The sequence below is a fragment of the Schistocerca gregaria genome, chromosome X (assembly GCF_023897955.1).
Source record: "Schistocerca gregaria isolate iqSchGreg1 chromosome X, iqSchGreg1.2, whole genome shotgun sequence".
NCBI classification, from domain to species: Eukaryota; Metazoa; Arthropoda; class Insecta; order Orthoptera; family Acrididae; genus Schistocerca; species Schistocerca gregaria.
In genome coordinates, this window is record NC_064931.1 from 198,811,370 (window position 1) to 198,825,923 (window position 14,554).

Genomic DNA, 14,554 nt, shown 5'->3' on the forward strand with positions numbered 1-14,554 from the left:
CTATCCAGAACGACCTTAAGTGGAGTGACCACATATAACAAATAGTGGAAAAGCAGATGCCAGACTCAAATACGTAGGAAGAATCTCAAGGTAATGTAACTCATCCACGAAGGAAATGGCTTATAAAGGCGCTTGACTGACCGATTCTTGGGTATTGTTCATCTATCTGTGAGCCCTTCCAGATCGTCACGGTATCGCTCAGACGGCACGAGAGCGTTACGGAGATGCACTATAAGCTCCACTGGTAGACGTTACAAGAGAGGCGTTATGCATCACGGAGAGATTTACTACTGAAATTTCGGGAGAGTACTTTCCGGAAAGATTAGGACAACATATTACTTTCCCCCACATAAGTCTCGCGTAATGATCACGAGCAGAAAATCAGAGAAATTAGAGCCAATATAGAGGCTTACCGAGAATCATTCTTCCCACGCGCTATTCGCGAGTGGAACAGGGTTGGAGGACTCAGCTAGTGATACAAAAAGTACCCTCCGCCACATACCATTAGGTGGCTTGCGGAGTATGATGCACATGTAAATCGTCTCCGAACTGTTCGTTTACTGTACGCAGTACACAAAGCTGTAAAAAATGTTGTAATATCCTTCAGGATTAAGCTTTTCCTTAAGCGCTATAAGGGAATCACGTCCTAACCACGGAAAACACTCCCACAACGTAACACCGGCTCCTTCGTATTTCACTGCCGGCGCGACCCATAACGACAAGTAACATTTTCCGGTAATTCGCTAAATCTCCAAAACTTCCCACAGGGCATAGCGTGTTCCATCACTTCAAATCGCCGGTTTCCATTCATCCACTGTCCACTGGATTCGCCCTTTACAGCACTTCAAGGGTCGTTTACCACTTAACTGCAGAAATGTCTGGGTTGCGAGGAGCTGCTCGACCATTTTACTCGCTCTTTTCAATTCTCTACTCACAGCCATTATGCTAGCTAGACTGCTGGTGCCACTTCGGAACACTTGAGTGATTCCTCCCGCTGATTTCATGCGATATTTACAACCACGATGCTGTCCGTCAGTACATGAGGTCCACCTGGTCATGGTTTAGCCGTGGTTGTTCCTTCGCGTTTCCACTTCACAATCATCACCAACAACGGACTTGGTCAGATTTAGAAGGGTTAAATTGGTGGATTTGCTACTCAGGTGACATCCAATGACTAGTCTACGTTCGGAGTCACTGAGCCCTCCTGACAAACTCATTCTGCTGTTACTGCCTCTCTACTGACATCTACATCCACACTCCGCAAGCCACCTGAAGGTGTGTGTTGGAGGGAACTTGAGTACCTCTATCGGTTCTCCCTTCTATTCCAGTCTTGTATTGTACGTGGAAAGAAGGATTGTCGGTATGCTTCTGTGTGGGCTCTAATCTCTCTGATTTTATCCTCATCGTCTCTTCGCGAAATATACGTAGGAGGGAGCAATATACTGCTTGACTCCTCGGTGAAGGTATGTTCTCGAAACTTCAACAAAAGCCCCTACCGAGCTACTGGGCGTCTCTCTTGCAGAGTCTTCCACTGGAGTTTATCTATCACCTCCGTAACGCTTTCGCGATTACTAAATGATCCTGTAACGAAGCGCATGCTCTCCGTTGGATCTTCTCTATCTCTTCTATCAACCCTATCTGGTACGGATCCCACACTGCTGAGCAGTATTCAAGCAGTGGGCGACCAAGTGTGCTGTAACCTACTTCCTTTGTTTTCGGATTACAAAAAAAATATGGCTCTGAGCACTATGGGACTTAACTTCGAAGGTCATCAGTCCCCTAGAACTTAGAACTACTTAAACCTAACTAACCTAAGGACATTACACACATCCATGCCCGAGGCAGGATTCGAACCTGCGACCGTAGCGGCCACGCGGTTCCAGACTGTAGCGCCTTTAACCGCTTGGCCACCGCGGCCGGCTTTCGGATTACATTTCCTTAGGATTCTTCCAATGAATGTCTGAGCACTTGCCATTCCCTGCGCCATGAGTCAATTCGTTGCAGATCCTCCTGCATTTCAGTACAATTTTCCATAGTTACAGTCTCTCGATATACTACAGTATCATCCGAAAAAAGCCTCAGTGAACTTCCGATGTTATCCACGAGGTCATTTATATATATTGCTAATAGCAACGGTCCTACGACACTCCCCTGCGGCACACCTGAAATCACTCTTACTTCGGAAGACTTCTCTCCATTGAGAATGACATGCTGCGTTCTGTTATCTAGGAACTCTTCAATCCAATCACCCAACTGGTCTGATAGTCCATGTGCTCTTACTTTGTTCATTAAACGACTGTATCAAACGCCTTGCGGAAGTCAAGAAACACGGCATCTACCCGTCTTTTGTGACAACACAATACTCCCCGTCTTCTTTTATACTTGCGGTCCCGCCTTTCGTGCCATCTAGTGATCAATTCCGCATTACATACGAGTTTCCAGATACTTTTGATCAGATAGTGTGTGTTGGTTGCTTCTAATACTGACTGCCGTATCCTTACGCTCATTTTACCAGAGTATTTTTACAAAGATGTCGTACTAGGGAACAAAGCACTTTTTTCTGGACGAAGTTGTTGGTGGTTCACTGACTCAGGAAAAGTGGAACCGCTACTTTTCAACTGATACAAAATATAATTTCTCTTCGTCATCCACACGTAAAAGAGCGTTCTCCTAAACAACAGCTTTTTAATGTTGGACCATAAAAGCAGAGCTGTGAGTACTGGATCGGCACAGGCTGGGCCGTCGACTGTGTCTCGCAAAAACTTACATCTCCCGAAGCCCGTGAAAACTTTTCCGGTGCGGTGATTTACAGTACGACAGAATTCAAGCGCGACACAGGAGTCACAACAGCCCTGTAAACTAGCAAGCAAATGTTCCGCGAAGCAGCGCGATTCTGTAGAGAACGGCCGTCACACTATGGTAGCGCGGGTTTCCCACTGACACCTCACTACAAAAACGTATCCACAGCTCGTTAAAGGTTACCAGACTTCTATGGTGTTTTGCGCTATAAAATCACTAAACAGTGTCCACGTAAAATACCGTACCCCCTGTTTTACTGGGATGTTGGCGCGCTGCAACTGTCGTCACCTTCTTCTGGAATCTCCGCTTGCAAACAGCAGTGACGTTGTCTGCTCCACGCCCTACCATTGTACTTCACCGAAATTACGAGATAGAATTTCCGCACTTTAGTTGGCGTGTCTTCTACATCTACATGACTATTCTGCAATTCACATTTAAGTGCTTGGCAGAGGGTTCATCGAACCACAATCATACTATCTCTCTACTATTACACTCCCGAAAAGCGCGCGGGAAAAACGAACACCTAAACCTTTCTGTTCGAGCTCTCATTTCTCTTATTTTATTTTGATGATCATTCCTACCTATGTAGGTTGAGCTCAACAAAATATTTTCGCATTCGGAAGAGAAAGTTGGTGACTGAAATTTCGTAAAAAGGTCTCGCCGCGACGAAAAACGTCTTTGCTGTAATGACTTCCATCCCAACTCGTGTATCATATCTGCCACACTCTCTCCCCTATTACGTGATAATACAAAACGAGCTGCCCTTTTTTTGCACCCTTTCGATGTCCTCCGTCAATCCCACCTGGTAAGGATCCCACACCGCGCAGCAATATTCTAACAGAGGACGAACGAGTGTAGTGTAAGCTCTCTCTTTAGTGGACTTGTTGCATCTTCTAAGTGTCCTGCCAATGAAACGCAACATTTGGCTCGCCTTCTCCACAATATTATCTATGTGGTCCTTCCAACGATATAAACGGAGTCCGCGAAATTACGGTCATGCCGTATAGAACAAAGATCGGTATGTAGTTCGGAAAGGAGACTGATCATGAGGAGCGACTGTACCAACGCGCGGAGAACAGCCCCGCCAGAGTTACAGGGCCGCCATTATTCACGAGCCACAGAAATAATTTAGTTCAAAAATGGTTCAAATGGCTCTAAGTACTATGGGACTTAACATCTGAGGTCATCAGTCCCCTAGACTTAGAACTACCTAAAACTAACTAACCTAAAGACATCACACACATCCATGCCCGAGGCAGGATGCGAATCTGCGACCGTAGCAGCAGCGCGGTTCCGGACTGAGGCGCCTAGAACCCGCTTCAGTCCGGAACCCCGCGACCGCTACGGTCATGGGCATGGATGTGTGTGATGTCCTTAGGTTTGTTAGGTTTAAGTAGTTCTAAGTTCTAGGGGACTGATGACCTCAGATTTCAAGTCCCGCAGTGCTCAGAGACATTTCAACCATTTTTTGCAGCGCCTAGAAGCGTCCCGGCCACAGCGGCCGGCTTTCGAAAATGTCAGCAATAACTCAAGAATTTTTCTAAACGGTGATCTGATTTATAAAGAGATGATATCTCTTGGACACCGTTGGGAGTGCAGAAGGCTTTGGAATAAAGTCACGACTCGGCTTGGCAACTCTCTTCAAACATAAGCAAATACCAAGTGACGAGCGTAAGTGAACGAAAATCGCCTGCATTATTTCAATAGAGCATCCGCGTTTAAGGGAGGAAGCTTAGAATTTAACATCCTGTAGATATCGAAAACATTCATGATAGTGCATTAACTCGGATTCAACGAACATGACGGAAGAAAATGGCCGCAGCCTTTCCTGAAGAAACTAACCTGTGATTTATAGAAGCCACGGAAGCCACACGCAGGTTTAAAAACCTCTCCTCCATATTAAGAGACCCACAGCGTTAAATTACTTGAGTCAGTGAGATCGTCGGAAAAATTAATATGAACGTTTGGAGCGATAGGTAATTTTATGATAAGTCATTAGATGCACAGTAGAGATCCACACACTGACTTAATCACGTCATAATTCGAGAAAGTAACTTTAATAGAATTTTCCGCCGATGCTCGGAAGATCACACTTATTGGGGAAGAAAACCATACAAATACCTGTGCTGTATAGTCCCCATGAATTCTCTGAATTATCTGCAGAAATATTAAATATCGTACTGGTATTCGTGAAAAGGAAACGAAGAAATACCGAAGACTAGTACAGAGCAGCTAACTATGGCAAATTAAACGGCCCCCGAAAGAGGAAAACGCAAAGTGACACTAAGCTGTGTAGAAAATCAGTACGCTCAGTTCATGTACCATTTCCATCATATTACAGAGCAATTAGAATGTAGAAAAACTTTCTCGTGCTAAAAAAAAGCTACAACAGAGCTGTTAATGATCGATGATAATATAAAATGTCACGTCATCAATGCTCTACAGTTTCTACAGAAACCACATCACATAATATCCTTTTTTAGACCAATAAATACGATTAATGCCGTGCTTGCGACTATGACATATGCACACGCTAACACGCAACATAACTTTTACGTCCAGAATAAATGTCTCATACGTTGCAAGTGGCCGCAAACACTCAACAAAACGATTTTTCTCATTGTTTTATACGGAAGGGCGGACACGTCACGCAAAAAAGTTTGTGTGTAGGAACGAAGTGAGGACGAGAGGAAGAAACGAAATGCGATGGCGTAGGACGTGGCTATATGGACGAAAGAGTACGGCAATCTGAGAAGTGAAGCGCTGTTACGCAGGAGGAGACGCGCTCTTTGTAGTTGTAGACGTACTTGGCCGTCGGTCAGAACGCGCCGAGTAGTTGCGCTGCGCTGGAACACCGTGCAAGAACACGCCTCGACGCCACTATTCTTAGCAAAACGAGCGAGCAACTCCGCTTCTTCGTTGCTCGGAAACTCCGAAATACTTCACTGAGGTATCCTCGGAAAACTTCATTGTGCCTGGCATTCTAATAACAAGCAACGATTGTAGTGATTGCACTCACATACTTTTCGTGTTAATCGTATGTCCTTCCTTTTCAGTTACAATTTGGCCTTAAGAAGATTTTGTACATAAACTTCATACAGCCAGTAGGAAAACAAAGCGAATGGTAATAGAATAGGCTTAAAAATAACACGTGTCAGAGCTTAACTTCCTGTCGATGTAAGGGTTATTGGAGGCAGAGGACAGACTCGTTTTGCACGAGGTTTCGGGAAGAAATGGATCGTAGCTCTTTTTTACCAAGGAACAAGGAAATACCTACAGTAATGAGAGAAAGCATGGGAAAGGAAAACATCTGGACGGGATTTGAACCCCGTTCCCCTGTAATGCAAGCTGGACATTATTTAAAGAGAGATTTTGCTGCCCACCTCCCTTTTAAAACATATATAATTTTTCGAGACCAAAGCATCCTATTGCATGAGATGGAGCTCAGCACATACGTTGCTCCTCCAATAACACCTCAAATGCTGAATTAACTTTTTTTTTTATTTAAGGATACGCTTTTCTCCCCGTTATCGTTCTATAGCTACTTGACGCTGCAGACAGATAAGGACAGCATATTGTAACACCGCGCATGTCTGCTGAACTTATGGTTTTGCCACCTCGCGCATTGCGTGTCATTTACGAGCTTCGCAATTTTGCCACAATTAGGAAGGATACGTACGTGAGCAGGCACATCTGTCTAAATTTTAAGACCGCCGCTGAAGGCTCACGTGCTTCCCCACGGACAACCAGTTAGGCACGTCAACATGCACGAACAATGACTGCTGCGACCTATCGCACGTAACACATTCTTGTCCGTGACGACAGAACGCACTGCATGCCTTTACCGTGAGCGCTTTGTCTGATGCCAGATCAACAGAACTTTCAGAATTGCGAGAGAACCTCCTCGAAAAAGCGAGTGGGGAGTGATATCTACATCTCCTTTAGGAATCGAGGAAACTGGATTGTTACTTTCAATAGTCTGTCATTAGCCGAACGATCTCTGTAAGTACCGTACTGATAGTCTCTACACTGCAAAAGCGCTGAAATGTACGTCAGAAAGTTGGCAATAATTATGGTCAACACGTAGATATTTCGGACGAGAGTCAAACAAATTCGCCACTCGCTGAGCACACTGTGTTCCTGTGCCAAGCAGACTTTCGGCCAGTTCGACCTCATTAACGCGGTATTAACGTCACTATGCAAATTCGCTGTTACATTGCCAAGCGACACTGGAATGTGTTTGTGTACACCCCTGCAGAATCCCAGATTTCCATGCCTGCGACGAGAAAACACACGGTATATTTTGAATTTTCAGCAGTTTAGTGACATGCTGTGTATTACCCGATTGAGGAATGGAGCAATGTCCACTTGTCTCGGGATTTTACAGCAATTCTTTTGTCTACGATGATAATGTCCCGTTTCTCTTAGGTCTATCACGGCGTTCTTACGGTAAGTGGAACTTTAGCTACGGTTCTCAATGAAGGAGAAATACTTTTAAACCGTAATCCTAATATTAAACAATTAAACACTTCTTTAATCGCAAGCAAAATAATCCGTCAGCTGCCCTCGAATAGTGCGCTGATTAATAATGCTATTACGAGGGAAGCTTGCGGGCTCCGCGAGAAAGTGAACATGGGCTTTGTTAGGCAGGAAGTACGTAGGTTGGCAGCACATGGGACACGGTAAGAAGCAGGCGTGCGACATACCCCGCTCTCGCGGCCGCTGCCGGCGTTGTACTTCCAGAAATGCGGCGGCTGCTGGTGCTGCTGTTGGTGTTGGTGCTGGTGCTGCTGGCTGTAGCAGTGGGGCCCTGCCACCATTGCCTCCTGCTGCGTCGGCACCAAACCCACCACAGAGCTCTGCCGGCCCGCGTAACAGTTGCCACCGATACTCTTCATCGGCCGGATCGTCGACTTATCGGTGAACATGCCGAACATCTCGCTAGCCCTTCCCTGCACTCGACATTTTTTAATTCAAAGTTAGCCGAGGGCAATCGCCAAATGCGACGTCGCCGAAAGGAAATCCACACACTATCGTCCGTCGATTATCGATCGACCGAAATCAGCAGTTTATCTCCTTCGACAACATTCGAGTTTATTACAATGTCTATCTTATCTGGCGCGGCGGCGATACAGAGTAGAAACGGAGAGCGCATCGTTTATCTAGGCTGGCTACTCGTGTCTGGCAGGCATTCCCGCAGTCCGGGACTACTGCCAAGGCGGCGGGCTGCCCGACGCGTATGACGCTCTGGCCAGTGCTGACAACTGCTGGCGGCTGGCGCGCGCGCTCCCCTCCACAGCCCGCGGACGGGGAGGGGGGCTTCCCGCCACAGCGCTCTCCCTCCCCTCCCACTACTGCCGCACGCTCGAGTATAACCAACACTACATCTCTTTGTCGTCACTGTTGCTATCACCGTCTGTGCATTTCTGGGCGAAAAATGCATACTGATGCTGCACCAAGATATCCTGGCAACATCCTCAACTAGATTCCCCTCCAAACTATCTCCGGCACACCACCACCACATCCAGTTCTCATATTTTCCCCTCCTAATAACTCCCCCCCACCCCCGACCCCCTCTCTATCGCTCTCTCTGTCTATATCTCTCTCTCTCGCGAGCACAAGACTGCGCCGTTCAAACCGAGCTTAGGATTGATGACCGTTTTATTTCATTGTCCCAGAATATGTCGACAAGGGTCGGGTAAGCCAAATGAACGGAAATAAAACACTTTTAGCCAAGGCGCTGTGTTGATCATCAAGTTAAAACTGCTTGCAGTTCTCTCGAATAACAACACGCCTAACGCAAAGTAATTTCATCTCAGCTGCAACACTGGGAACGTGGTAAGCCAGATCTTTAGCTGAACCCATCTTTCCTCAATTCCCGCAAGATGGTGGATATTGGAAAGACTAGTCAGGAGCCAGTGACAAATGTCAAGCCAATTTCAGTGACTTCCCGAAATGCCTTTATTGGAGGAGAATTGCCTGCGAAAGGCATGTGTTCCGATTAGAATGCCGTTCCAACCCACAATTGCTACCGATGATCAAATTTATTATGAAGAGAAGACTGCTAGTCATCAAGCCAAGAATGTTTGCAGTATACTTCCGGCGTCTCAACATTACATCATTTATCTCGTTTCTACCATTAGTAGTCGCTTCTATTGTACATCTCATGGCGTGAATAAGGTGGAATAAAGCGAACATTCGTTATGTACCTTGACAAAATGTAATCAGTGTCGAAACACACGTACGAAGAATGAAGGAAGGAAAATTAGAGCCGGCCGAGGTGGCCGGGCGGTTCTAGGCGCTACAGCCTGGAACCGCGCGACTGCTACGGTCGCAGGTTCGAATCCTGCCTCGGGCATAGATGTATGTGATGTCCTTAGGTTAGTTAGGTTCAAGTAGTTCTAAGTTCTAGGGGACTGATGACTTCAGAAGTTAAGTCCCATAGTGCTCAGAGCCATTGCCGACGATATGCTACCTGTCTTACTTACGACTAAGCCTATGTGATCATTCCATTTGATATCCCTACAGATCGTTTACATCGATGTATTTGTAAGAGTCTTTTCATTGCTGCTGTGAGTTGTACCATTTTGAAAATTAGAATTTAACTCCTGTCGATGGACAAATCACTAGAGAAGAAGTGGAGAAGGGTGCGGAAAGCAATCAACCGTCACCTTTTGGCAGGACCACAGGAGTAAATGCCTTAACCGATTTACAGAAACCAAGATATACACTAAGGAGACACAAGTCAAGGGGTGCCTCCTAATATCCTATGGGCCTCCCTTTGGCGTACTGCACCGACTCGACGTGGCATGGACTCAACAAGTCGTTGGAAGTCCCCTGCAGAAATATTGAGCCATGCTGCCTCTATAGCTGTCCATAGTTGCGAAGGTGTTGCCGATGCAGAATTTTGTGCACGAAATGACATCTCTATTACGTCCCATGTATGTTCGATGGGTTTCATATCGGGCGACCTGGGTGGCCAAATCATTCGCTCGCACTGACCTGAATGTTCTTTGCCAAGCTATGGTTCCCCAGACGTCTAGGGCTCAACCGATGTGATCATGAGACTAGGAGAGGCGTTACAGGCGATGTCGTGCTGTTAGCAAAGGCACTCGCGTCGCTCATCTCCTGGTTCAAATGGTTCTGAGCACTATGGGACTAAACATCTGAGGTCATCAGTCCCCTAGAACTTAAAACTACTTAAACCAACCAACCTAAGGACATCACACACATCCATGCCCGAGGCAGGATTCGAACCTGCGACCGTGGCGGTTGCGCGGTTCCAAACTGAAGCGCTTAGAACCTCTCGGCCACAACGGCCGGCTCATCTCCTGGATTGGATTGTTTGGGGGAGGAGACCAGACAGCGTGGTCATCGGTCTCATCGAATTAGGGAAGGACGGGGAAGGAAGTCGGCCGTGCCTTTTCAAAGGAACCATCCCGGCATTTGACTGGAGCGATTCAGGGAAATCACGGAAAACCTAAATCATGATGGCTGGAGGCGTGATTGAACCGTCGTCCTCCCGAATACGAGCTCATCTCCTGGCACAGCCTCTTAACGCCAGATTTCGCCTCACTGTTGTAACCGATAAGTTCGTTGTACGTCCCAAATTAATTTCTGCGGTTATTTCACGCAGTGTTGCTTGTCTGCTAGCACCGACAACTCTATGTAAACGCCGTCGTTCTCGGTCGTTAAGTGAAGGCCGTCGGCCACTGCGTTGTCCGTGGTGAGAGGTAATGCCAGAAATTTGGTATCCCGGCACACTCTTGACACTTTGGATCTCGGAATTTTGAATTCCCTAACAATTTCCGAACTGCAATGTCCGATGCGTCTAGTTCTAACTATCATCCTGCATTCAAAGTCTGTTAATTCCCATCGTGCGGCCATAATCACGCCAGAAACCTTTTCACATGAATCACCTCTCCGCCAATATATTGCCCTTTTATACCCTGCGTACTCGACACTTACACCATCTGCATATGTGCATATCGCTATCCCACGACTTTTGTCACATCAATGTATTTAAATCTGGAAGGGTGGACGTAATTTGGGCTGCTGTCGTGCAGTGTGTTTATCATTGTGCCACATTGCTCAGCGAGTACCAATAACCATGAGTTCACTGTAGAAGCTGGTTACAACTTTCTTGAGGACTGTTTCGTACATTCGTGATTCGCATCAACCTACACAGGTGTAGGACGTCGTCGTAATTCAGAGACGTTTTACGGGAGTTTCATACGAAGCGTCTGGTCAATGACAGAGCGTTACGGAAATGGCCAGAGAAATTACACGGGAATCATTGGAAGAAACATATTTAGAAAAACAGTATTTGGGGCACGATGCTGTTGAAACTATTCTGTCGCCTTCATAGTATGTTTTACGTAAGGTCAAGACCGCATAATCAGGCTACTGCAGAATCGTTTCTCACTTAAATGGAAGAGAAGCGACACGTAATTGTACGTAGACTCCTCCGTTGCTCCTTGGATACTAGTTTGCCGAGAAAATATGTCGATATAAATGAACAAAGAGGAAGGATCGCATGCATTCACTTAATGATTATGCCACCAAGCAGACGGTGTTAAGTGCTGAACGACTGTAGCCACATTTTTTACATAGAGTTAAATGTCCGCAGGCGCTGAGATCATTGGGGCGATTGTGTTATAGCGCACTCCAAATGCGGACTCAAAGCTCTGCGGCTACTTGCAGAGAGATGCGTCAGTCGTGCACTTAAACCCGTCTTCGATAGATAAGGCTAAAAACCTACGTGTGTGCGAAGAATATTTCGCACATGTCAAAAGCGTTCTGTGTGTGCTTTTTGCCCTTATGTTGCAGTGCGTGTCGTTTGTCGGCTTCCTTCAGGAACAGCTCTCAGCCTATTCCGGTTGCTAATGGTTCTTCTGGTAGACAAAAGCTTTATGGCAGTATTTCTCAGAAAGCGGCAACGCGGACCTCAGTCTGAATCGCAGAAGCTCACTACCGTACAAAGAAACGAGTAGAATTTAAATTAAGTTTCTGCTACAAAGGTTCTTGCCCTTATAATCAGAATTCATCATATTCCCCGTGGTTATCAGCTTCGCGCACCATAAAGAGAAAAAGAAATATGCGAATGTTGTTACCCGGTTTTTTCACACTGACTGCGCGCTTCTTATACAGCTTAATGGATTTTGTTCGGACTTAGTGGAACGAAACAGCATTCAGGAACTGTCTTATCGTGGAAATATTTGTTGAAAATACAATATTATTTCAATTATTGATTATTTTCTTGTACGAAGGAAAATCTCACAGCGCTTATACGGCACGTTCAGTAATAAATGAGTGTTGTACACCTATAAAGTTCAAAAGCTCAAGAAGTCCTTGACCTTAAAACACGTATTGTGCTTAGTCAATTAAAAATTTGGTTATGCGTCAGGCTACTTCAATTAAACTAAATTCAGCGATCAAATAACTTACGGGAATGCATCTGGTTGACATCGACGACACCCGCTGATATTTGAACAGCAGCACACCGTATCATACGTTGCATGCGACGAGAGAAACTCAGCTCTTAAACTCAACGAGTTGAAAAATAAGAAATAAATGTTTGTGAATGTGTAACGGTAATAGGCGCTGTGGGTACAAAATACTCGGCCACTGGTTCTATTATATTCTTTATTTACTAGTGATGCAACAGATACTTCAGACGTTCGCCATTAAAATGCAATCGGCCAATGTAATTTCTAACGAGAAGGTTCGCAAAATAACAACGAAAAAATAGAAGAGTCAAGTACTGCATTGCTTGCTGTTTTTATACCTCGACATTTTTTGATCTCAGCATACGCTATTTTACGATCACTGCAAAAATAACCCAAAAAGTCTAGCAAGACTTACGCATAATCGCCACATTAAAACTAGAAGCACACATATATGTAATCGATGTTCAATGACATACATACAGTATGCCCCTGCTAAGAGTCGTCAGGTGTCTGTCCTCTGGCGTGTCGCAAGACATTTTCAATTCCGGTATCTTTTAACGTGTTGGTGATCCAACGTAAACAAAGAACTCTCATCAGGTGCTCTACAGGGTGTCCCAGGAGGAATATTCAGGGATATGGCAGGAACGCTCATTCGAAGCAAAAAGTGTAGTAAACTTGTGCTCCAAAATGCATACCTTAAGAGCTATGACTACTACTTCATCTTCGCTACTACGAAACAAATCACTTCTACTGCAAGCTCTTTGTTTTCCACATTTTGAGAGAAAACAAAGAAATAGTATCCAGTAAACTTCGACTCTAATGTGCATACCTTAAGAGCTCTAAACACTTATTCAATAGAAGAGCTGTTTTTCACACGGCGAAGATGATCAAGTATTCATAGCTCTTAAAATATGCATTTTAAAGTCCAAGATTACTAGATTTTGTTTTGTTTCGAATGATCGTTCCTCTCATATCCCTGAATATTTACAACTCCTCCTGGGATGTCTTGTACACGACGGCAGAGTGTACGGAAAACATCCTATGACTCTCATCACAAACAAAATGTTGTTTGAAGGGTGACTTCTGGTGATCAATCGACAGAGCACCCTAAAATTAGAATGATGCAATATCCAATTCACGCCTGTCTATAGACAGTAATAGCAGATCGCAAAGATAATGGCGGAGAGCGAAAAAAATCATCATATTGTGAATACGGCGTCGTGCGACACATGTGTGTTACAAGAGTCGCTGCTGGAAATACCAATGATGATGATGATGATGATGATTGGTTGGTGGGGCGCTCAACTGCGCGGTCATCAGCGCCCGTACAAAGTCCCAATTTTTTCATAGTCCATTTTTTTTCACAGTCTAATCTAGCCACTGTCACGTACGATGACGATGATGATGACAACACAAACACCCAGTCTCCGGACAGAGAAAACTGGAAATACCGATTATTCTCCGAGATTTGACGTCACTGTCAATAAACATACTTGAACTGAATATAGCAGGATTCAAAAGTGAGGCGGGTCTTCGGTTGTGTTTAAATCATAGGGGAGACGCTTTTGTTTGAACTGATTGCACCTTCAAATAACAAAGCATAAGTTGAAAACATCGTATAAAAAACCAGATTAAGGACAACTGACCACTTTTCGAAGGTACACCCAGTGTACACTGGGTGATCGTGAATTCCACTGACAATATTTTGGAGATTGTTCAGGGATATTTTATGAGCGTTTTGGTATCAGGCAACAGTGGTCTTCGATGGCTCGTTACACAGCAATATTATTATTATGATCTATTCTAAAAATGGTTCAAATTGCTCTGAGCACTATGGGACTTAACATCTTAGGTCATCAGGAACTTAGAACTACTTAAACCTAGTCCGCAGCTCGTGGTCGTGCGGTAGCGTTCTCGCTTCCCGCGCCCGGGTTCGATTCCCGACGGGGTCAGGCATTTTCTCTGCCTCGTGATGACTGGGTGTTGTGTGATGTCCTTAGGTTAGTTAGGTTTAAGTAGTTCTAAGTTCTAGGGGACTTATGACCATAGATGTTAAGTCCCATAGTGCTCAGAGCCATTTGAACCATTTTTTACTTAAACCTAAGGACATCACCCATAGCGCTCAGAGCCAGTTGAACTTTTTTTGTGTCGACGTTACACTACAAGGAGTCAATGTGCATTGTTTACCAACATTCACATATACACTGGTTAGTTATGACTCTATTTAGACGGACAAAGCTCGTAGTGTAAAATGATGATACCTAATGACGTTTGCACTAAAATCCTAAGACAAACCCTAGTGTGAT

At 45.1% G+C, this 14,554-nt stretch overlaps 1 protein-coding gene across 4 annotated transcripts in view; it reads right to left on the minus strand.

Moving 5' to 3' along the window:
- Nucleotides 1-14,554, minus strand: part of LOC126297423 (transcription factor 12) — a 649,790-nt gene that overhangs the window by 114,797 nt on the left and 520,439 nt on the right. The window contains exon 1 of one of the 4 annotated variants that reach the window (XM_049988226.1): nucleotides 7,506-8,038. The exons of the other annotated variants lie outside the window; for them this stretch is intronic. Within the exon in view, the coding sequence (XP_049844183.1) occupies nucleotides 7,506-7,736 (231 nt within the window). The 5' untranslated portion in view covers nucleotides 7,737-8,038. Of the gene's footprint in view, nucleotides 1-7,505; nucleotides 8,039-14,554 lie in introns of those variants that run through there. 4 annotated transcript variants of the gene reach the window in all.